This window comes from Emys orbicularis, chromosome 16, assembly GCF_028017835.1.
Source record: "Emys orbicularis isolate rEmyOrb1 chromosome 16, rEmyOrb1.hap1, whole genome shotgun sequence".
Classification (NCBI taxonomy): Eukaryota; Metazoa; Chordata; order Testudines; family Emydidae; genus Emys; species Emys orbicularis.
Genome location: NC_088698.1, coordinates 4,477,897 through 4,503,096, shown reverse-complemented (window position 1 = coordinate 4,503,096; position 25,200 = coordinate 4,477,897). Strand labels below are relative to the sequence as shown.

Below are 25,200 nucleotides of genomic sequence, written 5' to 3'. Positions count from 1 at the left end.
GGGGGAGGCCAAGGGGAGCCAGGGTGCGCACACGCCTGGGGAGGGAGGAGGCCAAGGGGAGCCAGGGTGCGCACAGGGCTGGGGGGGATTTTTCACATGGGGGTGAGGGGACAGGACCTAGGGCCCCAACTTCCTCAGGGGAGGGAGGGAACAGCACGGACTTCAAGCTGCCAGCCACCCCTGCCCCCGAGGGCAGCGTGGGGCAGGGGAGCCTGGCTCAGGGAAGCAGCAGCAGCGGGGCAGCAACTGGCTTGGTACACCCTTGTCTGCTACATTGTGGGGAGTCAGGGCCCCCACCCCTCGCCTGGAGCACCTCCCACCACTGCTCTGCGGTGCCAGCTCCAGTAGCTCCTGTGCTGAGGGGGGGGCGCTCAGGGTCCCCCCCCATGCAGTGAGCTGCACACGCAGGGGCCATGGCCCCCACCGCTGCGCTCCCAGTACAGGGCCAGGCAGAGCAAGCGGGCAAGGCACAATAGAGTGACACCTCCCCCCCCCCCCCCCGACTAGCTGCCTGGTGCTGCAAAGGGAGGCTGGGCCCTCAGGGACCACCTGTGACTAGCACCCCGCTTTCACAGGCCCCCTTAGTGCTGGGCTGGGGCACGGGCTGGCACAGAGTGCCCACTACTGAGCAATGCCAGCCAAATGCTGAGCCAGCCCAGGCCTTCCATGTGAGAGCCAAGGAGGGCTGCAGGCCCCACAAGCCAGCCCCAGGCCCCGTGGTAACCCTGCCATCCTGGCCCCACCTCCTGCAGATACCAGTTCAGCAAATCAAAGCACAGGGTGGGCACCTGGGGGTGGGTCGTTTATTCCATCAGCTGCAATGTGGTAGGACCTGCCGTGGGCCCCAGGGGAGCCAGGCCCACACACTCCCTGGCAGCTTTGGGTTGTTCCCTCCCACGTGGGCACTTGTGCTACAGGACCAGGCCAGGCTGTGGGTCAGTGACCCCCTCCCGCCCTTGTGCTGCCTGGCTCTGTCCTGTCCCCCTCTGCTCTCGTCAACCCTGACACTGTCCCTGTGCCCCCATTGCTGCGCCAGGCCCAGCTCCTGCCCCAGCCGTGTGGGTCAGCGCTACTGCCCCGAGTGGCCCACCAGGGCCGGCGCTCAGCCCTCCTGCCCCTCTGGGCGCCTGGCACCCTCCCCCTTGGAGACTCCAGCTGGGCCCCCAGAAGGCTCCTCAGCACCCCCCTCCCTGTCCACGTTGTCGTCCGGGCCATGGGGCCAGCCCCACTGTCTTGCCTCTTCCCCAGCCTGCTCCGCGTGGGTGAGGGCAGCGGGCTCGGCCCAGCCGTGCGGCAAAGGAAAGCTCTGCTCCATCTGGGCTCACCGCGCACAGAGGAGGACTCGGGCTGCAGCTTGGTCTGCCAGCCGCTCACAGCCAGCTCCCCCCGTCACATCCTGGTAGCCTCAGGCTGCCAGCCCTGCCCACAGCCCCTGGCATCGCCACTGACTGCTGCCGGGGGCCCTGCCATACCCAGTGTCCCGACTCCCTGGCCCTGCTCATGCCCTACGGAGTCCGTGCTCCAGGCTGCCCGGGGAGCGCTGCCCAAGGCTCCGTCTCCGAGCTGATGGAATCGGAGCTGGGGCCCAGGCACACAGCCTGGGGCGGAGGGTTTCACGGCTGGAACAGCTAACGCGGAGGAATGGGCACTGCGGCCCCGCTGGGGTGTCACTACACTCACGCTACCGGCCCGGCGGGCGGATGGCTGGGGTGAGCGGCCGTGGGGAGCGGAGCGGCCGTGCGGTGGCCGATACCTGGGCAGCCCTGGGCAGGGCGTGTGGCTCGCTAACGGCTGTTGCCTACATCACACCAGCAGGGACGGATCACAGAGCGCCTGGGATGGCCCAGTGCGGGCAGGAGAGGCAGCACACGAGGAAGCACACGGCAAGCTCACAACGGGGATCGTTGCACATGGGCGCACAGAGGCCAGGCCCAGCAGTCACAGCGTGATGCCAGCTGCTCGGCCCTGAGTGGCTCCAGTGGCGGCCGCAGCTGGCAGGGGGTCCTGGCTGTCCCTGGAACCGCTCCCCTCTTTGGGGGAGGTGCTGAACAGGTTGGCAGCCCCGGCGGTGGGGCTGGTGGGGCTCATCCTCCTGGCAGGGTAGCCCTGGTCTGCGCTCGCCCGCCTTGGGCCCATGGCCTGGTCGACAGTCTCCAGGCGGAGCGCGGGCAGCAGTCCGAGGTTCCTGGGGTTGGCCCTGGCCAAGGGGTTGTCGTCAGAGAGGCACCAGGTGCCGCAGTGCTCCCCCACAGTCCTGTAGCCGGGGGCACGGCTGCTCTCCCGGCTCTCGGCAGCCCGCGCTGGCTCCTTGCTCTTGGCATTGTGCCAGGGCGGCTCCTCCTTTGGCAGCTGGATGCTGGGGATCTCGCCCTTCACGGGGCGTCGGCTCTGCGGGGACGGGCTGCGGCTGGCCCCCCGTTCGCGGCTCGTCGGCCTCAGGATGAGCCCCTGGAACTTGGGGAGACTGGGGCTGCGGCTCCGGTGGCTCTTCATCTTGCCAGGGCTGGGGCTGCGGGACTTGGGCGCCAGCAGGACCAGGGTGCTGTTGTCCTCCTCCTCGGAGCTGGCGTTCGAGCTGTCCGTTTGGCTGCTGCCCTCTTCCGACGTGGGCAGCGAGATCTGCACGCCCACAGAGACAGTCAGCGGGGAGACAAGGCTGGCGCTGCCCCATGGGGAGCGCGGGTGTCTCAGGGCAGGCAGTATACCCAGTCCGCCCTCTCTCATGCCCCTCACCTCCCTTCACCGAGGGTTCAGCTGCCAGGGAGGGGGGAGGGGGGATAGACATGTCACAGCACCACTCAGGGCAAGGCCAGCCCAACTTCTGTGGTGTCTGGGCAGCAGCTGGTGCCATGGGGCCCCAAGAACCCCCATATAATTTAGCTCACACCCCCAGAGCTCCCCTCCCCCTCACCCCCCCATCTCCTCTCCCCCACCCTGATGCCCTTGTACCTGCACAGCACTCCCCACCCCCACCTGCATAGTGCCCCCGCCCCCCGCTGTGTCTTGCCCCCTGTGGACACGCCTGGCAGGAAGCTGCTCACCTGGAAGGGTTCTGTCACCCCAGTGATGCTGCTGTAGTTGTTGCCGTAGTAACCGAGAATGTATTCGCCCTTCCCTTTGGGGAGCGCCTCCTCCGAAAACACCACCTACAGCCCCGGGGAGAGCGAGGGAGCGTCAGGGGCCGTGCCACCCCCACGAGATGGGCCCTGCAATGCACCTGGCCCACCCCCACCCCTGGCACAGCGGAGCACCCAGCCCATCACAGTGCCCCTTGGCGTACCCAGGAAGGACGTCTGGCGCCCAAGGGTGTTTCTAAGGGGACAGGCGAACGCAGAGCTGGCAGACAGAGAAGTGCCCTGGGCAGCGCTGAGAGGGGGCGTGGCACTAGTCATGAGAGCAGGAGCGCCGAGAGGCCAAAGGGGCTGAGTGCCTGCTCGCTGGGAGCCTGGTACCCAGGGCCCATGGGCACAGACTGTAATGCAGATCACCACCACCGGCAGCCGTTGGCAACGGCCTGGCTCCTGCTGTGGCATGGAGTCCAGGCTCCAGGCTGTCAGGTGGCTTGCATGGGATTGTGTGATCATCTGCCCACAGGGCAGCGGCTGTCTCCATGCTGTGAGGGGCTGGCTCAACTGGGCATGTGGCTGTCTCTCTACTCACGGATCCAGCCCCTGGACTGTCCTACAAGCTGTAAAGCCCCACACCTGGCCTCTGGCTGGTGCTGGTTCCCCAGCTCCCCCCCCACACACACCTGGTGGCCCCCAGCACAACTCCCCTCTGGTGCAGGATGTCCTGCTAACAATGGCTGCCTCCCATTGGGCTGCGTGCTCCACCCAGCCTGGAGGGAGGCTGCCCTAAGACGCTATGGGCCAGGAGATCCCGAGAGCCCCAGGCTCTCTCAGAGACTGACGCTCACCTGGCTGGCGCGGATGCTCGGCACAGCAGGGAGGGCTCGCTCACCGTTGTGGGGGGAAGAGGGGGGGCTCGGTGGGGTACTTGGGAAGCAGAGGCAAAAGGAGCGGCCAGCGGGGGCTAGCTAGGTGCATGGCCATGAACGGGGGCTGTGCTGGGCCCCACCATGCTCACACACCTGGTACACGCCGCCCTCTGGGTCCTCGTGTTTGGCCCACACATACGCCACGTAGTCCTTGTAGTGCCTGAAACCCACCTGCAGGGAGAGAAGTCCCAGTGGAGAGCTAGACGGGACCAGTCCCCAGCCCCCCAGAGAGTGCCCAGTGCTGACCCCTGCCCACGCCAGCGTGCCTCACACCGACTCCTAACCCCGCCCATACCCCTGTAACACCAATCTGCACGACCCAACCCCCCCCAGCGTGCCTCACACCGACTCCTAACCCCGCCCATACCCCTGTAACACCAATCTGCACGACCCAACCCCCCCCAGCGTGCCTCACACTGACTCCTAACCCCGCCCACACACCTGTAACACTGACCTGCACGACCCAACCCCCCCAGCGTGCCTCACACCGACTCCTAACCCCGCCCATACCCCTGTAACACCGATCTGCACGACCCAACCCCCCCCAGCATGCCTCACACCGACTCCTAACCCCGCCCATACCCCTGTAACACCAATCTGCACGACCCAACCCCCCCCAGCGTGCCTCACACCGACTCCTAACCCCGCCCACACACCTGTAACACTGACCTGCACGACCCAACCCCCCCCAGCATGCCTCACACCGACTCCTAACCCCGCCCATACCCCTGTAACACCAATCTGCACGACCCAACCCCCCCCAGCGTGCCTCACACCGACTCCTAACCCCACCCATACCCCTGTAACACCGACCTGCACGACCCAACCCCCGCCCCAGCGTGCCTCACACCGACTCCTAACCCCGCCCACACCCCTGTAACACCGACCTGCACGACCCAACCCCCCCCCAGCGTGCCTCACACCGACTCCTAACCCCGCCCACACCCCTGTAACACCAACCTGCACGACCCAACCCCCCCCAGCGTGCCTCACACCGACTCCTAACCCCGCCCACACCCCTGTAACACCAATCTGCACGACCCAACCCCCCCCAGCGTGCCTCACACCGACTCCTAACCCCGCCCACACCCCTGTAACACCGATCTGCACGACCCAACCCCCCCCAGCATGCCTCACACCGATTCCTAACCCCGCCCATACCCCTGTAACACCAATCTGCACGACCCAACCCCCCCCAGCGTGCCTCACACCGATTCCTAACCCCGCCCATACCCCTGTAACACCAATCTGCACGACCCAACCCCCCCCAGCGTGCCTCACACCGACTCCTAACCCCACCCATACCCCTGTAACACCAATCTGCACGACCCAACCCCCCCCAGCGTGCCTCACACTGACTCCTAACCCCGCCCACACACCTGTAACACTGACCTGCACGACCCAACCCCCCCAGCGTGCCTCACACCGACTCCTAACCCCGCCCATACCCCTGTAACACCGATCTGCACGACCCAACCCCCCCCAGCGTGCCTCACACCGACTCCTAACCCCGCCCATACCCCTGTAACACCAATCTGCACGACCCAACCCCCCCCCAGCGTGCCTCACACCGACTCCTAACCCCGCCCACACACCTGTAACACTGACCTGCACGACCCAACCCCCCCAGCGTGCCTCACACCGACTCCTAACCCCGCCCATACCCCTGTAACACCGATCTGCACGACCCAACCCCCCCCAGCATGCCTCACACCGACTCCTAACCCCGCCCATACCCCTGTAACACCAATCTGCACGACCCAACCCCCCCCAGCGTGCCTCACACCGACTCCTAACCCCACCCATACCCCTGTAATACCGACCTGCATGACCCAACCCCCGCCCCAGCGTGCCTCACACCGACTCCTAACCCCGCCCACACCCCTGTAACACCAATCTGCACGACCCAACCCCCCCCAGCGTGCCTCACACCGACTCCTAACCCCGCCCACACCCCTGTAACACCGACCTGCACGACCCAACCCCCCCCCAGCGTGCCTCACACAGACTCCTAACCCCGCCCACACCCCTGTAACACCAACCTGCACGACCCAACCCCCCCCAGCGTGCCTCACACCGACTCTTAACCCCGCCCACACCCCTGTAACACCAACCTGCACAACTCAACCCGCACCAGCGTGCCTCACACCGACTCCTAACCCCGCCCACACCCCTGTAACACCGACCTGCACAACCCAACCCGCACCAGCGTGCACCTAACACTGACCCCACCCTGACCCCTAACCCAGCCACACTGACCCCAACCCTATCACCAGACCATGCCCAACTCTAATCCCTGACCTCTAACCCCAGGTTGCTTGATTCTGACCCCTAACTCCAGAGCATGACTACCCTGACCCAGCCTGGTCATACCCCCAGAGCCTACCCCGACCCGGCCTGGTCATACCCCCAGAGTCTACCCCGACCTGGCCTGGTCATACCCCCAGAGCCAACCCTCAGCTCTCAGCCTGGTCATACCCCCAGAGCCAACCCCGACCCGGCCTGGTCATACCCCCAGAGCCTACCCCGACCCGGTCATACCCCCAGAGCCAACCCCAGCCCGGCCTGGTCATACCCCCAGAGCCTACCCCGACCCGGTCATACCCCCAGAGCCAACCCCAGCCCGGCCTGGTCATACCCCCAGAGCCTACCCCGACCCGGCCTGGTCATACCCCCAGAGCCAACCCTCAGCTCCCAGCCAGCCTCTGCCAACAACCCAGCCTGATCTGGGGGCTCCATTTAAGACACACACGGCCAAATTTTCAGAGGTGCTGAGCACCCACTGCCTAGGCTCGGCCCCCCCACCCCCCGCCACCAGCCACAGCCCCAAAGTCCTGAGCTTTCTGAACCCCCAGGGTTTGCCCTCGATGCACCTTGCGGGCTCTGAGCTGCGAGGGGCTCTCTTCCCCGGCCCCGGGGCTCCCAATCCACAATGCATGGTGAGACTCCCCTTTGTGCACAAGTCGGCGGAGCCGCAGGCCCTCGCCCCCACCCCCCAGTCCCAGTCCCCGGCTGGGCATCCAGGAACCGAGGCACCCGAATCAGAGGAGACGCTGGCCCAGGAGTCTGCCCCTTCTCCTCACCACAGGGCGGCTGTGCCCCTGGCCAGCCACCCCAGCCCCGAGCGCTAGCGGGGCCTGGGCTCGCCCGTCGGGTGTTGGAGCGGGGGCCACGTCCCCTCCTTCACTTCCAGCCATGCTCCTGCCGTAGCAGCAGGGCCTCGGGTTGGAGCTGTTAGCGAAGAGCACGCTCTGCCCCAGCCCCCCCTTCTTCCTCGGCTGCACGGACCCAGCGCAGCGGCACCCAGGGCAGGGCCTTGGCACGCGGCAGCAGGCGGCTGTAACCCAGGGGACCCCCGAGCCCCTGGGGAATCCAGTCAGCAGCAGGGTCAAGGGGGCAGTCCCTGCTGCCCCACCAGGGGTGAACAGGAGAAGAGGGACGGCCCCTGCTAGGAAGAGGGGCCAGACTCCTCCCTGGGCTGAACACACTGAAGCCAAGGGAGTTACCCCCAGGGGGGAACCTGGCCCAGTGAGCCTAGGAAGCCGGGGCCTGGACAGCAGGGCCCAGGGAGCAGAGCCTGGCCCCAGCGTGGGAAGCAGAGATCCTGCCGAGGGGTGCAAGGCGACGCGTGCGTCCCACACTGTGGCTGGCTGGGGGCAGGCGATCCCTGCAGGCAGGGCCGGCCTTAGCAAGAGCGGGGCCCGATTCCTGGGGGCCGGGCTTGCTGCAAGCCCCGCCCCCAGGAATCGAGCCACGCTCCGGCCGGGGTTGCCGGGCTTGGGTCCGGGAGCCGCGCTGCGGGGGCCGGGCCGGGGCCGGACCTGGGCCGCGCCGCGGGGGCCGGGCCGGGGCCGGAGCCGACCCGAGCCGACCCGAGCCGGGCCAGACCCGACCCGGGCCGCGCCGCGGGGGCCGGGCCGGAGCCGACCCGAGCCGGGCCACACCCGACCCGGGCCGCGCCGCGGGGGCCGGACCAGACCCGGGCCTGCGTGCTCGGCGGGAACGGGCGGCGCCTCCCCGGAGCCCTTCTCGCGCCCCCACCACCCCAGCTTACCTTGTGCTGCTGCCGGCCCGCCCCTGCTCCTTTTCAGACTTCCCGTCAGGGGAGGGGAGGAGGGGGAAGTGAGCTGGGGGCGGGGTGGAGAGCTGCAGCGGGCGGGGCCCTCTTGGCGCGGGGCCCAATTCAGCCGAATCGGCTGAATCGGCCTAAAGCCGGCCCTGCCTGCAGGCTGCTGGAGTCTCTCTGCCAGGGGATCAGGTTCGCAGCACAGCCCTCCCCCGCAGCCCCAGCTCGGCCCAGGGGGAGCTGAAAGTCACATTGCCCCGCTCCTGCGCCCGAGGCCCGCCCTCAGCTGTAAGGAGCAGGGCCGGCTCCAGGCACCAGCTTAACAAGCCGGTGCTTGGGGCGGCCAAGGGAGAGGGGCGGCATCTGCGGCAATTCGGGGGCGGCAGGTCCCTCACTCCCTCTAGGAGCGAAGGACCTGCCGCTGAACTGCCGCCGCCGATCGCGGCTTTTTTCCCCCCCCCCAATTGCCGCTGCTGGTCGCGATCGCGGCTTTTTTTTTTTTTTTTGCTTGGGGCGGCAGAAATGCTGGAGCCGGCCCTGGTAAGGAGACACCCAGGCGAGGTGCAGGCTCACCCTGCGAGCCGGCTGCACAGTGCCAAGGACACCTGCGGCCCGCTGGGGCTCCCCTGGGGTCCATGCTCACAGGGCCCCGGCACACACGGCGGCTGGTTGCCGGGCGGCACTGTAGCCAGGGATGCCAGCACCAGGGGGGTCGGCTCCCCTGCTTCAGGCCATGGGCAGCTCACCCCATTGGGCGGGCGCATCAGGAGGAGAAGGGGCAGCAGGCAGTGGCCGCTTAGAGAGGCAGGACAGCCTGGCTCCGAGTGGCAAAGCCGGTGCTCCCACAGGACAGCTCTGCCCCTCAGGAGGGCACCCCTGTAACAGGCACCTAGCCCCGCAGCGCCCCCCATTCACCTGCTGAGTGCACAGACGCAGGGGGTGGGAGCTACTGCCAGGGGGGGGCACAGCTCTTTTGGGGTGTGGAACTCTGGGGGCTGGGGAGGGAGGGAGGAGCCCCGTGGAGCCCGCACCCTCCATCTCCACCTCCAAGGGCAGGAGACACCTGCCTTCTTGCCATCCCCCAGCCACCTGGGCCTGCTCCCCCTCACACTCCCAGCCACCCCTCTCCCCCTGCACACCCCTATGCAGCAGCCAGGGAAGGACCCAGCAGAGAGGCCAGGAGCACCCGCAGGTGGGCCCCACACCCTGCCCCTCCGGCACTCAGCCCACCCGCCCCCACCCGCAGTGCAGCCCCTTACCCGGTAGAGACCTATCCAGTCCCAGGAGCTCCTGTGGAAGACGGTGGCCATCTTGTATCGGACAATGGCTTGCTCGGGTCTGGACCACTCATCGGCCACTTGAATCTCAACCAAGGGCTTGTCGGTCTTGGAGGCAAACTGCCAGGGAGAAGCACAGGGCGTGAGCGGGGGCAGCGGCACCCCTGAAGGGGAAGCTCTGCCAACGCTGCCAAGCGCCGCCGTCGGGGGGGCCGTCCCAGAGCCGCTCCAGCAGACCCAGACTAGGGCTGGGGAGAGCCGGCCAGCCCTGCTGGGGAGCTCCAGAGGAGGCGACAGACTCACCTGCACGGCGAAGATGGCAGCCACAGGCTTGTGATCGCTCACCACGTACTCCATGTGGCTGCAGTAGCAGAGCTGGGTCACGGCCAGGCTGGTCCTGCTGGGCCTCCGGCCGCCGGGGTTGTGCGGGGCATCGCAGGACTTGATCTTCCAGAGGATGCGGTCGGTCCAGGCTGGTTTCCGCTTCTTGGCGCTGTGTGGCACAGGTGGGCACCGTTCAGTTGGCACAGGGCAAAGGGGTCTCCCTGCAAACCGCCCCCCGCCCCAGCGCAGGCCCTGGGGGCGGGGAACGGAGCACAACTTGGGGATGCTCCCTGGTGCAACTGCAGGGTTTCCCCGGCACAGAGTGACTGCAGCCTCCCCCATGACAAGCCCCATGCCCCCCGCGCCAACACGGCCGCCCGTCCCCTCCGCCCCCCGCGCCGACACGGCCGCCCGTCCCCTCCGCCTGTCCCTATACCCCCGCGCCCGTACACTCCACCTGTCTCCATGCCCCCTGCGCCAACACGGCCACCCGTACCTTCCACCTGTCCCTATGCCTCATGCGCCGACACGGCCGCCCATCCCCTCCGCCTGTCCCTATGCCCCCCGCGCCCGTATGCTCCACCTGTCTCCATGCCCCCCGCGCCAACACGGCCGCCCGTACGCTCCATGCTGATGTATCCTGCCATATCCTCCCCACAATGGTGTGCCTGCCCTATGCCCCCCATCCTGGAGCCCCGTCCCCAGCCCCCATGCAGAAACTGCTTCAGTAACACTCCCTGCTTGTATTGTGTCCCCAGCCAAGTGCCAGCATCCTGCAGTGAGGAGAATGGTACCCCTATTCCAGAGTTCAAAACACCCAGTGCCCGCTCTCACTGCTAGGCCCCCCAGTCCTCTCCTCCGCCTCTCCCTCCCCGCGGCAGGCAAGTCGCTTGCGCCACACCCCTACCTGGTGTCATACTGGTTGGTGCCCACGTCGAACTTGAAAGTGGGCGGGAAGTTGAGGAGCCCCTCCTGGAAGCCGCTCAGGATGGGCCAGGTGCCCTTGGCGATGTTCAGCTGGGGGAGGGGATCAAGGTTGAATGGACAGCCATTGGCAGTGCAATTCACACAGGCCTCCCTTCCAGCCCCTGCAGCCCCCCGCCCCCAGCTCCTGACCCCCTCCAAGGACGGGAACATGGCTGCTGACCCTGGGGAGGGGCTTGGAGTCAGGGGGTGGCTGGAGTGGGGCTCTGGGCTTGAGTGGATGGGGATCGGGGAGCCCATGACCCTGGTGATTCCCCTCCCCCCTTCATCCTCTTTTGGGGGCAGCCCCGGAGACTGAGCTGAGCCTGCCATTAACACCTGCCCTGGGGAGCCCCAGTGGCTGTTCCCTGGAGCGCAGGGGAGGACAGGCTGCAGACTCAGGGTTGGGGAGCTCAGCCAACACCTGTTCCTGCCCTTGGAGCCCCAGCTGAGAGCACGGATGCAGGCGGCAAGATTCGGATCCTCATGCAAATATGTCCCCACAGCTCCCGGCAACACAGGCCAGGCTGGGAGGACTTTGCCCCAAGCACAAGCATCTAGGAGTGCCAGGCGGCTCCTGTGCTCTCTGCCCAGCCTTAGTGCAGCTCCGTGCATGCCCAGAGCCCAGCGATTACAGTCTCGCATCAACCTCAGAGCCCATCAATACAGAGATGCATCTCCCCCCGCCTGGCCCCCACACTCCCCTGGGGCTCCCTGCCGCTGCCCCGTGGCCCCCCGCCCAGCCCCCACGCTCCCCCAGGGGAGCGCACCCAGCCCCCACGCTCCCCCAGGCCCCCGCCCGGCCCCCTCTCTCCCCCAGGGCCCCCCGCCCGGCCCCCTCTCTCCCCCAGGCTCTGAGTCATGCTGGGCTTATGCATCGACAAGAGAGATTGTGCACTGGGAATGCAGGGAGCAATTCAGTTGGCGATGCACAAGCCAGGCTGGGCCCCAGCTCCCCCGCACCCAACTGGCCCTGCAGGGCGAACGGGACAGGATTAAAGTAGCTCTGACCCACACCCCAGGGAGCGGACGGAGAGGGAGGAACGAGGCACTTTGCACATCGCTTTCCTGAGCAGCCCCAGAACCCAACCCTCTTCCGAACCCCGGCCCCCCTCCCGGCCCCCTTCAATCTCTTCCTAAGGGGGATTCAGCACTTGGACTTTACCTTGTACATGGAGCAAGAACACAGGGTGGCCGCATCGCTGCAGGGCAGTAGGCAGGGGGGGCTCTGCGGCAGGGTCACGGAGGCAGCTGGTGCTGCAGGGAACCTGCCCCCAGGCCCAGGGGCACGCCTGCCCTTCATGCCCCACAGGCTCTGGGCTGGCAGCAGCCGGGGTAGGAGGAAGCAGCACTGGTAGCCTCTTGCCCTCCCCCTCCCCAAAGGAGCTGCGGGCCCCAGCTGGGGATTTTCATTCCCCAGGGGAGCAGCTCTCCCCGCCCCCCGGCTGCGGGCAGATGGGATTGGATTTTCATATCTGCCCTAGGGAGGCGCTGGCTCCTTGGCCCCACGTCGCCCTCAGCGCCTAGTAGGTGGGGCTGCAGGAAAGCAGGAGAGTATCTGCCGGCCCCCGTTCAGCACCGCCTCAGAACCGAGCCCGCACAGGAAGTAAGGGATGCACCTGCCCGGCCGGCCGCTCACCTGGTCCTTCTCCCACAGCTGGCTCAGGATGCTGTTGTCGATGGCGTACTTCACAAAGCGGATGTCCAGGCTCTCGATGCGGAAGTTGAGGTCCCCAAACCAGAAGACGATGCTGGGGAGAGTGAGGGCGAGAGCAGGGCCAGGGTGAAGAGGGGACTCTGTGCTCCCCACACAGCATCCCTAGGGGTGGGCCAGCTGCGGCCCGTGGAGACGGGACCCGACTCCCTCCAGAGCTTGCAGTAAGTGACTGAGTGACAGCCGAGGAGAGCGCTAGGAGTCCTGGCTCCCGGGCCTGGGATCCAGCCACTGGGCTGCGCTGCCTCTGAGAACCGACGCCCGGGGAAGTGTCCTGGGGAAGGCAGTGGGGAGGGAAAGTCCCTGCCTGACACCAGCTCCCATAGCCCTGTCCAAGGAGGCCGGGGCCCCCCCCTGCAGCACCCAGAGTGATGGGGCACGATTCCCAGCGGGTCAGGTCAGAGACACAGCGTCACGGGATCTTGGGGAAGTTTAACGCAGGTGCGGGGTGGGGAAAGCTTCGGTCTAGCAGCCAGGGCTCCGGGGACAGGATGAAAGAAGCTGGGCCTCCGGCAGCACTGCCAGGGCTTCCCCTCGCCCCCCCAACCAGCTCCAGGGTGACAGGTGGGGTGAAGGCAGTCCTGGAGCTGCCCTCTGAGCCCCAATGCGACCCGGCCTCCAGCCTGCTCCCAGGCAGGCAGGAGCCAGGAGCCCTTTACCTGCTAGCGTCTGGGACCTCCCCAGCCCTGGCACAGCCTGGGGAGCTGGAGCAGGGCAGTGGGCTGGCAGGGTGGGGTCTGGGCTGTGTCTCAACTTGGGCTTCTGGGAGCTTGTGGGCTGCAGAGGGCAGGGCAGGGGCCTGGACACATGGGGGGCCTGGATGCACAGAGCGCTGGTGGGTACGGGCCTGGATGCACAGGGGGCCTGGGATGGCGGGTGTTGGGAGGGGCCCTGGACACACAGGGGGGCACCCAGGCAGGCAGGGCCGAGCAGGAGCCGGGACGCGTGGCTCTGGCACAGGGAGGCCTGGGGACAGGAGTCAATCTCACCCAGCCGCGCAGGCGCTCTCAGCAGCCCAGCCGTGCGGGCGAGGGAATGTAGGTCAGTGCTTTGCCGATAACGCGCTGGCCGGCTGCCAGCCCTGCTGCTCCGCTGCTGGAGCGGCTCAGGTGCGGGGCCCAGCAGCCCTGGGGATAATGAGCCGAAACCTTCTACTCAGATCAGCAGACTTTCCATGGATCAAATGGGAGAGCGCGAACCCGGGGTGGAAATTTCCACTGCCAGGTGCCGGCTGGTGGGGCCGTCTCGGGGCCTGCAGCCCTGCTAGCACCGAGCACTAGAGCATGGGTGGGGAGCGGGCAGAGCAAACCACAACCTGACAGGCCTGGAGCCAGGGCCGGTGCAAGCCACCTTGCGCCCTCCCCCCCCCAGCTAACCCCGCCCCGCGGCAGCTAACCCAGCCCCCCACCCGGGGAGCCCACCCCCCCCCTGCCTGGGGAGCCCCCCACAGCAGCTCTCCCCCCCCCCACAGCTAACCCCGCCTGGGGAGGAACCCCCCCCGCCCACGGAAGCTAACCCTGCCCAGGGAGACTCTCCCCTCCTCCCCCGCGGAAGCTAACCCCGCCCAGGGAGCCCGCCTCCACGGCAGCTAACCCTGCCTGGGGAGACTCCCCCCGCGTGGAAGCTAACCGCGCCCAGGGAGCCCCGCCCCCCTCCGCGGCAGCTAACCCCACCTGGGGAGCCCGCCCAGGCTCACCTCGGCTCCGCCTCCTCCGCTGAGCATGCCGGCACCGCTCTAATTCTCCTCCCCTCGCAGGCTTGCGGCGCCGATTGGAGGAGAATTAGAGCGGGGGCTGTGTGCTCAGCGGAGAAGGCAGAGTGGAGGTGATCTGGGGCGGGGAGCGGTTCCCCTGTGCGCCCCCCCCCCCGTTACTGTGGGCAGCCCTCCCCGCCCCAGCTCACCTCCACTCCACCTCCTCGCCTGAGCGGGCTTTTAGGCGCCCCCAACCACTAGGCGCCCTAGGCTGCTGCCTAGTTTGCCTAAGTGGTTGCACCAGCCCTGCCTGGAGCAGACTCCCTGCCCCCCAGCTAGCCTGGAGGAAGCCACCTGCCAGCGCAGGAGAACGGCCCAGTGCCCAGCACACCCAGAGGGGGCTGCTGCAAAGCAATCCCGGCTGGGCTTGGGACTGAAGGGCCAAGGGAGGCGCAGGACCCAGAACCACGTGGGGACCACACAGCACTCCCCAGGTGAGGTGCTGGCTTGCGATTCCCAGAGCACAGCCCCCCCTAGGAACCCTGCTGGACCCATCTGAGCTCCTGGGGGCGGGACACGGCCCGTTTCAGAGGGGTAGAGCCGCAGACTCAGCTCCAAGCCCCAATCAGAGCTGGGGGGGGATGGGACAGGAAGTGGAAGGAGCAGGGTGTGGGGGGGGTACATACTCGTGGTCCAGGATGCCGTTGGCTGCGCGCCCCTCGAACTGCTGCATGTTGAGGATGGTGGTGAAATCCTCCTTGCGCTGCTCGGCCTTCTCCAGGTGAGCCGGCAGGTGGCAGTTCAGGAAACAGACCATGTGGCCAAAGACGGAAAGCCGCACGCTGACCCCGCCCTTGTTGCCCTGCTCCAAGAGGAACCCAAGCTGTGTCATCGGGGGAGGGGAGCCTCCCCGGAGCCACGTCCCCCCACCCCTGCCGCAGCACCCTCCTCACCCAGTAGCCGCCCAGCCCGGTCCTGGTGCAGTCCGTCTGGATGTCCTGCAGGAAGGGGAGGTGATAGTACTTGGCAAACACCAGCAGGATCACACCCTGCATCCGCACCGTGCTCACCTGCGACAGGGAGAGAAGGGCGTGAAGCGGGGCAGCTAGCCCAGAGCTTTGCCCCTGCATGGCAGGGGACGTGGGGCTGAGGTGCAGGGCTGCGCCAGCACTTGAGCTAGAATCCCGGCTCTGCCCAGGTGCCCTTCGGCCAGTCCCTGCCCCTGCCTGCCTCAGACTCCCCATCTGCAAGACAGGGCTGATGGCACTGATCCACCTTCCCAGGGGCAGGGCTGGCACAGCGCTGAGGGGTGTTTATGCGCCAGCCAGAGCAGATGGCAGCCACCCCGAGCATGCAGACCCCACAGGCTACAGGTCCGTGCAACTTGCTGTGACGGGGAGCACCCACCCTGTCCTGTATTTGGTACCTGGCCGGCGCCCGGCTCTGCAGCGTCCATTCCCAGGCAATCGCTGTGCAGCCAGGCTGACGCCAGCATACGACTGCCCCAGGAACGGACCCTGCAGAGCAGTCTCTTGGCAACAGGCGCTACCCCAGAGTGCCCAGCGGGGCTTAGCTCCCTGGATGGGGGTTGGTCCTTAGGACTTCGGATAGGCCAGAGCACGGCCGGCTGGTCAAAGCCAAGGGCTCCACAGGCACTGTGCTGGGGGCTGTGCTGGCCCCACAAGGAACGGGGGCCGTGGGCCAGCGAGGGGCCAGCATGACGGGGAGATATGCTGCGCTGGCCAGGCAGGCATGATGGTGAACGCTGTGAGCCGCAGGGCCATGGGACGGGACAGGGCAGCTCCATGGGCTCCGGGCCATGGGGTAGATCCACTGGAGATGGGGTGGGCTCAGGCCCCCATGGCAGAGCAGCCCCCACCCTTGTGCTGCTGGGGAAGACCTGCCCTCCACTCCTGGGCCCAGGTAGAGTTACACCCCCAGCCCTCAGGCAGGGAGGAGCCAGAGACAGCCCTGCCCCCCCAGCAGCTGGGACCCCCCCCCATCAGAAGAGTTTAACTGTGCTTGTGACCTCCCAGTCTCAAGTTGCCATGGAGACAGCTGTGAGGACACGCACAAAGGGGGCCGGGAGTGTGAAGATCACAGGTAGAAGCCCATGGACGGTGCCTGGCCCCAGATACCACTGTCATGAGCTTTGTATGTTCTCCTGCGCACCCCACTCCTGACTCCCCACCGGCTCCCCTCTACTCTTCGACCTCATCCCTTTAATTCAAAGAAGTACCCCAAACGGCACTGAGGGGACACCCATGGAACAAGAAGCGCCTCATGTCCCGGATTCTCAGTACCTTGCAAAGGTGGGCCAGGGTGTCACTTCTCCGTGGTGCAATGAGGGAAACTGAGGCAGAGAGCAGGGAAGGGCCTTGCCCAGAGTAACCCAATGAACTGGTGGCAGGGCCTTGCTATCCCTGTGCATTGTCTAGGGGTTAGAGCAGTCTCCTTCAAATCCCGCCCCCGAGGGAGACCCTGATATCCAGGATGGGGAACTGTCAGCTTGCCAGGCTTGGGGGGAAAGGCGTAGGGAGGCCCTGGCTGCCTGCACTCCTGGGTGGGGTCCCCAGTTTGATTTAATCAGCTTCCTGCCCAAACCAAGCAGACCTTCGAGCCCAACCCCCCCCTACCAATACAAAGTTGAAGGGACTCAGCACGTCCATGAAGAGCTCACTCCACTGGTCTGTGAAGAGGGCGTCCTTCAGGCGCTTGTTGATCATGGAGTTCACCTCCTGCAGCCTGGAAGGGAGACAGACAGGTCTGATGGCAGGCTTGGGCAGACTCCCCAGCAGCCCTCCAGCCAGCGGGCACTGCTCCCTGCCAGGAGACTGTCTGGATCCCAGCTGGGGCAGCTCCCTCAGACAGGGGCAGAGGCCCAGTGCTGGAGGGAGCAGGGAGATGGAAATCCCCCCGGGAGAGTCCCTGCCGCTGGCAGTGGAGGGGGTGTCTGCGCTGTGCCCAGCAGGCAGCTAAGGGCGAGTCAAACACTACAGCCAGCAGGGTGGGGCTTAACCGCCAGGCTGGGGTCTTGGGGACCCCACGGGGGTGCTGTGCCCGTAGTCACACAAAGCTACATGCACCAGACGACAGAAGCTGTTGCCTCCCACAGTAACGAACGCTGCCCTTGGAGACGTCCCAAGAGTCTGTGCGATTCCCAACGGATTGCCAGCCGGGCACTAACCCGAGGGCATGGCTCTGCTTTGGGGGAGCCTGTCCAAGGAGACCAGGGAGCCCTAACACCCAGCCTTGAGCTCCACCCTCCTGCCAGGGACTAAGAGCCTCAGACGGGCTGCGGCCCTGACATGCTGCGCGCCTGGGAACCCCGGCCTCATTTCCCGCAAGGGAAGAATCAGGCTAACGACGACTTTTCAAAGGCTCATCCTGACACAGACATCCAGTCACAGCTGGTGTGACGGTGCCGCTCTGAAATGGGCGAGAGGCTCAGGGGTGACTGACAGACGTTATAAAGAAATATCGGCCTCAGCTGCTTATAAGTCCGTCAGTAGAAGAGGCTATAGACGCTCATAAGCAACCAATTGACCTGCTGGTCTCCAACGATCAATTAAACATTTATTAAAACATCGGTCGTTGACAAGCTCCACACAAAGTGCAGGAGACCAAGTGTTCTCCAACGAGGTGCTAGGAACAACTTTCCAGAGGAGACCAGAGTCCAAGCGTCTTCAGGAAATGCCACAAAACCTTCCTCTTTGGGAAAGCCTTTCTGCTAGGAGACTGGGGCAACTCTGTCTCCCCTGCACCCCAACACTGGCACCCCTAATCCTCCCAACGAATCTCACAGGGGAACTCCTACAGTGAATGTTATCGGCCAGGGTGGTTCACCACTGGGACAGACTGCCAAGGGCAGCGCTGAATTCTCCATCTCTCAATGTCTTCCAATCCAGGCTGGCTGATGCCTTTCTGGAAGATGCTTTAGTCAATCACAAGTTGGGGCTCAGGACAGGGGTAACTGGTGACACTCAATGGCCTGTGGTATACAGGAGGTCAGAGTAGATGATCTAATGGCCCCGTCTGGCCTTAAATGCTATGAAAAAAAAATCTGAAACAGAAAGTCAAAACCAAGAACCGTCCCAGAGTTTTGACCCCGGAAAAGGGAGAAATGCCAGAGACTCCATGAACTCCATTAGTGGCTTGGCTATTGCTATTGATTTCATGTAGAAGGCACCCAGATGCTATGGTGACGGGCAGCAGGAAAAAACCCTAAGACAGGTTAACCCTTTATAAAGGGCCCCTTCCTACCAAGTGTGACTGACAGCACAGTCCATCCGCGAAGTGGCACACCCGCCTCTCTGATCCCTGGGAGGGGTCTCCAGAGATACTTAGCCAATGATGTCTAGTCCATGGCACGGCCCTGGCTATTCCACTGCCACTGCCAAGCCAGACTTTAACTGGCCACAACGCCAGCATCCCCCACCAAGAGGAAGCACCAGCCTCCCTTTGGGTCGGGCTGAGGCGATTACACAGGCCGCACTGGCAAAGGGGAGTGAGGAAGGCTGGGACTGGCAAAAAGAGCCAAGGAGAGTCAGGCACCCAAATCCCACAGACGTTCAAGGAGATTTGGGCGCTCTGCTTTGGCTGCAGGGATCTGAGACGGGAAGAGACAAGCAGTGCGTGGAGAGATGCGGGGCAGTGGGTGCTCTCGGAAGGTGCAAGTCCGTCCTGTGCCGAGAGCCTGGGAAAGGCCTCGGGGTCACATACGGCCGCTTATGGGGTAGGCCTCTCGCAGGCTCTCAGCCCAGGCCTGAACTGCACCCTAAGGGAATTCGGTGCCTTCAATAGATGCAAGAAGCATGTGCAATGCCACTTGGTGCACATCGTATGCAGCTGCTGCGTTACTAAACAGTCTGGGGCTTGGGGGGCCCAGCCACCTCCAAGCCACTGTAGTTCTGCCCAGGTTTGCACCAGCAGTGGCTTTGCATGATTAACAGCCTGCCCCAGCTCGGCCCGGGCAGCTGTTAACCAAAGCAAATGGTGGGAGACGCTGCCTCATAGACATGTGGGGCTGGAAGGGACCTCGGGAGGTCAGTTACTCCAGCCCCTGTGCTGCGGCAGGACCAAGTCAACCTAGACCAGCCCTGACAGGCGTTTGTCCAACCTGTTCTTAAACCTCCAGTGACGGGGATTTCACACCCTCCCTAGGGAACCTGCTGGTTGAAGACGTCTCATCAAAAAGCAGACAGGGATTAAAAAAGTGCCAGGTAAGTGGGCCAGAGGTGTCACAGCACCCGGAGAGCCCTAGGAATGGACAGTGACCACAGACGGGCACGGGGGATTGAACCTCCCAGGGCGTGTATGACCCCCAGCCTGGATGGGGGAGTCCAGCAGGAGAGAGACCAAGCCCACAAGCAGCCTCCTTTGGCCTGGAAGGTCTCTGAACAATGGAGCCCTGATCTCAGTTCGGGTTCCTAGGTGCTAACGTAAGCCACTACAATAGTACCCAAAGGGCCTGTCTTTTTCTTGCACTTTGGCAACGCTCATCCGGCTTGTCGTGCCAACAAAGTCTCCATGTGTTGTATTGGGAGCTGCCTGGTCGATAGCTAAGAACTGTATTAAGTGTTACCAGGGGCTGGCTCCAATCCAGCTTGAACAGAACAATGGATTCATGCCCTTGAGGGCTGCTTACTACGGCCAAGGGCTGATTGCAGAGGGAGAAGCTCCTGAGAGACTTTGGAGGGGACGCTGAACTGTCCACGGCCCAATCCTGAGAGGTGCAGGGGCATTTGTACGGGCTGGGCACACAGGGATCGGGGGAGCAAGGAGGGCTGCAGAGTGGATTTCAGGGGGTTAAAGAGTGTTTGGGTGACTTTTACTGTTAGATTTTTATTGTGTGTTTTATTCTGAATCATCTTCCTTGCAGGAACAGCATGCACACTTGGGGAGCTGGGACCAGAACCTGGATCTGTCTGCTTCTAAAGAGGCCCCATTGCTTGGGCTAGTGGACAATTCCTTTCGGTGCCCTGCTAGCCTCTCTGGGGCCCACCTACTGCAGGACAGCCTCCTTCAACCCCCACAGTGGGGCGAGGAGGAGCTCTCGGCCCAGGCACCGCTTACCCAATGACGATCATGTCGGTGTCGTTTGTGTCGCCCGTGTTGAGGTGCAGCAGGGATGTCACATCGCTCGGGGGTATGGCTGTGCCAACGTTCCACGTGACCACGGTGATCCTTGGAAAGACAAAGGGAGCCACACTCAGGTTTTGGGACAAGGGTGCCCGGGCCCACTCCCTCCTCCACAGTCCTCTTACCCCTCTGCCTCGGAGCTGCTGCCCTGCAGGGGAGAGAACCGGCCACGACAGAGACTAATGAACACGGCAGGTGTCTGGAAAGGCCGTGCCCGAGGAAGAGGCTGCTGGGCATCCCGCACCGCTGGGCTCTGCCAGTGCACGGAGCGGCTGCTAAGAACACCGCGCTGGGCATCCCGCACCGCTGAGCTCAGCTGGGCTTTGCCAGCGCAGGGAGCGGCTGCTAAGAACACCGCGCTGGGCATCCCGCACCGCTGGGCTCAGCTGAGCTCTGCCAGTGCACGGAGCGGCTGCTAAGAACACCGCGCTGGGCATGCTACGCACCGAGTGCTCTCAGCACCCTGCTAGTGCCAGCCCAGGGGCACGAGGTCCACACCAGGGCACAGCAGGCCCAGTGCTCAGCCCTGCCTCGACGCCACACCTCAGCGGGACTGTCACACACCCGGCTAGGTGGCAGGAAGGCCTTTACCTGCAGCTGTGTCTTTTGACCACTAGAGGCCACTGTGGAGCTTCTGCCCCTCGCCCTGCAGGCTCAGGGCCGGGCTAGAGCAGCACCAGGCTGGCCCCAGGCTCCCTGCAGCCCCCCATCCCCAGGAGCCTGCTAATTCCCAGTTGTATCAGCTGCCAGTGACCCACCCCAACAAGTTGCCTGAGGTCGTGCAGCCCCGTGACTGCTCCTTCTGCCCCACTGCTCAGGGAGGGACTTGGTGGTTCTAGTGACATGCAAATTACTTGCAAAATGTAACTTGACTCGCTAGCTCATTTGCACAAGATGACCGAGGACCGAGGTGGGGTAGGGCAGTGGCTGCATCTGAACCCCCGGGGACGGGCTGTAGCCATGGCTCACACACAAGGCTACAGCTGACCCCAGCCAGGAAGCTGGTGCAGAAACAGGGTCTCTCGTGGGTCTCTCCCCGATCCAGGAGCTTGTTGGATTCTGGGTGGCGTTCAAGGGGGTTGGGTTTGGCTCTAAGCCTTCAACTGCCTGAGAGCTGCCTACCGGAGAGTCAGTCCCCTCGAATTCCTAGGAGAGAGAGGGGTGTGTGGGGGGAACAGGGGGGAGACACTGGAGCCCACACCCCTCCCCACGGTCTGCCTGAGTTTGCTGCCCTGGCTTTGAGGCATGTTGCAGACCTGGGGGAGGAAGAGAGGAGCAGGCAATGCCTTGGCATCTGGGGGAAGCCGGGCCGTTCCCTCTGGAGCACCTGCTGGCTCTCTTTGGGAAGGGCTGGGATGTGTAGAGGGGCCCGGAGCCCAGCGCAGGTGCGTGCTCTCCTGGCGCAGAGCTGCTATCAGTCATGCAGTGGCACTGAAGCCGGCCCACCAGCCCCACCGGACAGTTGACATTGCTGAAGAAGGTGGGTGTATGGGGCAGGCAGGCTCCCAAGCTAGGGAGCTGGATGGACAGACAGGTACACGACTGTCCCTGGTGCCCTTTGAGCCCCGCACCGGGATCACATCCCCAGCTGCTGCCAGGTCAAGGAGCAGTCGGCAGGCAGGTGGCACGCGCCCCACCTGCCCCAGCCCCCTAGAGAGGGCTCTGCCCATCCAGACTGGGCTGGTGGCCCCGACTCTGCCGAGCATGCTGCGGGCCGCCTGCAGAGAGCAGCGGAGGGAGGCATTTCTCTGCTCCTCGGTGCTGGCACTCAGCCAGAGCCTCTCCCGGTTCCCCCTCCCCCCCCAGCCCGCTGCAGCAGGGCTCCGAGCACGCTCAGACCCTGAAATAGGCTCCCCAGCCCCCCAGGGAGCAGACTGCCTCCCCCCCCCCCCCAGCGCTGCAGCCCACGCTCACCGGAATGCGCCGTTCTCCTTGGCCTTGCCCAGCCAGCTCAGGGAAGTCTCGGAGGGGTCCATGCAGCCAGGCAGGGCGAGGGAAGGGCTGCTCCTCCCGTACGAGGGGAACTCCTCGGACTCGGCCTTGGCCAGGGTCATGGACTTGGAGGGGCCGATCCTTCCCCCGGAGAGGAACTCACTGGAGATGGCTTTGGGGAGGCTCACGGGTCTGGGGGATGAGCCACTTCTCCCCCCGGAGATGTAGTCACTGGACTCTGCCTTGGGGAGTGGCTCTTTCCGCTCCACAGGGAGCATCTTCCCGGAGGGCCCTTGATCCAGGGGGCAGAGTTCAGGGAGCGCGGATCGGCTGGGCGACTGGCTGGGGTGGGAGGAGGGGCTGCCGGTGCCCGGGGACAGCGGGCGGAACTCCACCGGGGACAGCAGGGTGAAGAGCTGGACTCCACCTGAGCCGTCGGGCTGGGCTCTGCTGCTCTCCAGGGCCTGGGGCTGGCTGTGCCTGCCCGGGGACCTCTCCTCGGGCCCCACGTGCTGGGAGCCCTCGGGCTGCGAGCGAGGGGAGACGGGATGGAAAGGGTCAAAGAGGGTGTCGGGCCTGGAGCCCCTGTGCCCCAAGGGGAGGTTCCCCCCAGTGTACGCTGCTGAGATGGGCCCACTGGAGCCCTCCGGCTGGAACCGAACTGAGCCCTCTGCACCGAACGGGGCCACGAGAGGAGCAAACGGTCCCGGGGAGGTGGCGGTAATGGAGCCCCGTGGCGATAGAGACGGGGCCCCCATGGCTGAGGCCGGTCCCTGGTCCTTGTTCCCACGGTGAGCCGGCTCCATCTGAGAGAGAGAGAACAGACAGGGAGTGCGTGAGCCCCTGGGACGCTGTCCCTGCACCCTGAGACACACTCATTCTAGGGATGCCCCACTTCCAGGGGCACCCGAGACGCGCTCCTTTTCAGAGACACACTCCTTCCAGAGATGCCCCCTCTCAGAGATGCCCCCCTTCCCGGGACACCCTGAGACACCCCCTTCCAGGGATGCCCCCTCCCAGAGACACCCCCCTTCCAGCGGGACTTGGCCTAGCAGTTCCGGGCACCCAGCCTGAGGGGGCCAAGCTCTCAGCTCTTAGGGACAATCAGGCCCCCTGGGAACAGCTTGGCCTCAGTGTCCAACGTGAGGCCCCTTCGTGTGAAAAGCATCAACCTTGGGAACCCAGTTCCTGTCTGGTTTTCTGCACTGTGGGGCTGACGGGATGTCCCACCTGCCGGCAGGGGGCTGGGCAGCGAGTCGCTGGCACCTGGGGAGCGAGGCACCGTTCTCCCTCCATGGAGCCCTGCACTCACATGGCCCCTCCATGCCCTTCATTTCCCCTCTCCAGCCCGGCTCAGACTTGCTGACACTTGCACCGTTCCCGTAACCCTTCCCATACCGGGGACCCCACTTTGGGGCTGCTGGCCCATCGGGCACGGGACCCCACGGCCGCTTGGCTCCCTCCAAAGGCAGGGGCTGCTTTTCGCCCCAGGAACGTCTGCCGTTGCTGGCAGGAAGGGGAAGAGTAAGAGGCCGGCTGGCTCTTGGGTAACACGGGTGCTGGGTGTCAGCTCGGGCAGCGCTCGCAGCAGGGCGGGGGCACCATGACAGGCCAAGCTCCTGGAGCCACCCGCGCCTGGCTCAAAGCAATGAAATCCCCCCAGGGGGCTCAGAGATGGGGGGCACTGGACAGCAGAGCCAGCCAGACCCTCCACATCACCAGGTTCTTTCCTGCCCCGGGCAGAGCTGTCCCGCTGGGGAGCGCCAGGCAGGTCTCCTGGGTTCTACTCCCTCGGGGACCCAGCCCCCCAACCTCCCCCGCCTCTCCAGAGCTCTGGCTCCTCCACTAACCGGCCATGAAAATAGCTCAGCCCAGGCCCCCGCCTTCCCCCGGCCTGGGGGCGGCGGGGGAGAAACCAGCCATCATTTGACTCACCTGCCAAAACCAGCGAGTCTGTCACCAGGTGGGCGAGAGGTCGGCTGGTGCTGCCAGCGGGAACCAGCTCCCCCGCCTGGGCCACAGGTGCGTGGGACCCCGGCCAGGCCAGCCGGCCCCTCACGCAGGTGTGCGAGGGACCGGAGCCGGGGGGCAGCCTGGGGTCATCGGACTAACAGTCCTAGCAGCAGGGCCCCGGCCTCACTCGCCCCGCAGGGCTCCAGGGGCAGCCCGGCCCCAGAGCGCACGGCCCGGCCCCAGAGCGCACGGCCCGGCCCCAGAGCGCACGGCCCGGCCCCAGAGCGCACGGCAGGTCCGAGCAGGGACCGGCACTCGGGGCACCCCGGGGGGCAGCGCTCCCGGCTCTTGCGAGGAGGCTCCATTTCCCCCGGCTCAGGTGCGCCCGGGCTGCCCGCGGGACTTACCTTGCGGTGGCTGCCGCAGGGCTCTGCCGCAGCCTGCGGGCCGGCGGGTCTGCTCCTCCCCGGCCCCGGCCCCGGCCTCCGGCTGCTGCGGCTCGGCGGCTCCATCGCTGCCTCCCCGATGATGCTCTCAGCTCCCTCCTGCAGCCCAGGGACTCAGTGATGTCATCAGCCCCGCAACCTGCTGGCGGATTTAAAGGCGCAGGAGCCCATCAGGGTGCCACCGAGCGCTGCCAGCCAGGAGGGCAGCCGGCTGGGCAAGCAGAAAGGGGGCGCTGGGAGCCCTTTGCCCTGCCCCGGGCTGGCACAGCTGCCACCGCAGGCTCTGCTCCCCGGGTGAGGGCACCCGCTGCCGCTCTGCCCCACTGGCACGGGACTGGCGGAGACGCTGAGCTGAGCAGGCACTGGGGGCCCCTCTGGGGTTCTCGGGGACATCGGCATTTAGCAGAGCGGGGCCGGTCCTGGCGCTGTCGGCAGGATTGGCAGAGCTCGGAGTCCCACACTGGCCGGGAGCTGGGGCCTCATCACACGCCGGGCTCTGCGCAGAACAGGGTGTCAGGGGCAAAACTCGCCCCCATCAGACGCACGTGGCACTAGGGGGCGCGGTGCTGTACGGAGAGGGGTGGGGACACTTTCCCCTTGCAGCCAGTGCTGACCCCATTGCCGCAGTGGGGCACTAGGAGGCGCTGTGATGCAGGTTGGCAGAGGATTGCCAAGCTGGCCACGACCCCCCTGG

General features: G+C 65.5%; 1 protein-coding gene across 1 annotated transcript; it reads right to left on the bottom strand.

The window, feature by feature from the left end:
- Window positions 1-1,938: 1,938 nt before the first annotated feature.
- Window positions 1,939-24,572, bottom strand: INPP5J (inositol polyphosphate-5-phosphatase J). Its single transcript, XM_065417954.1, has 13 exons — window positions 24,468-24,572; window positions 22,090-22,913; window positions 20,110-20,220; window positions 16,671-16,779; window positions 14,988-15,104; window positions 14,721-14,896; window positions 12,267-12,378; window positions 10,572-10,681; window positions 9,644-9,833; window positions 9,323-9,460; window positions 4,091-4,168; window positions 3,042-3,146; window positions 1,939-2,619 (listed from the first exon to the last, which is right to left on the bottom strand). Exons 1-13 carry the CDS (start codon window positions 24,570-24,572, stop codon window positions 1,939-1,941), a joined length of 2,856 nt encoding a protein of 951 aa, XP_065274026.1.
- Window positions 24,573-25,200: the final 628 nt, after the last annotated feature.

Coding starts and splice junctions, on each gene's coding strand:
- INPP5J (XM_065417954.1), bottom strand. CDS start 24,572: ATGGAGCCGCCGAGCCGCAGCAGCCGGAGGCCGGGGCCGGGGCCGGGG. Junction 20,221..22,089: donor AAGGAGAACGGCGCATTCCG/GTGAGCGTGGGC, acceptor TGTCTTTCCAAG/GATCACCGTGGTCACGTGGA. Junction 12,379..14,720: donor AACGGCATCCTGGACCACGA/GTATGTACCCCC, acceptor CACTCTCCCCAG/CATCGTCTTCTGGTTTGGGG.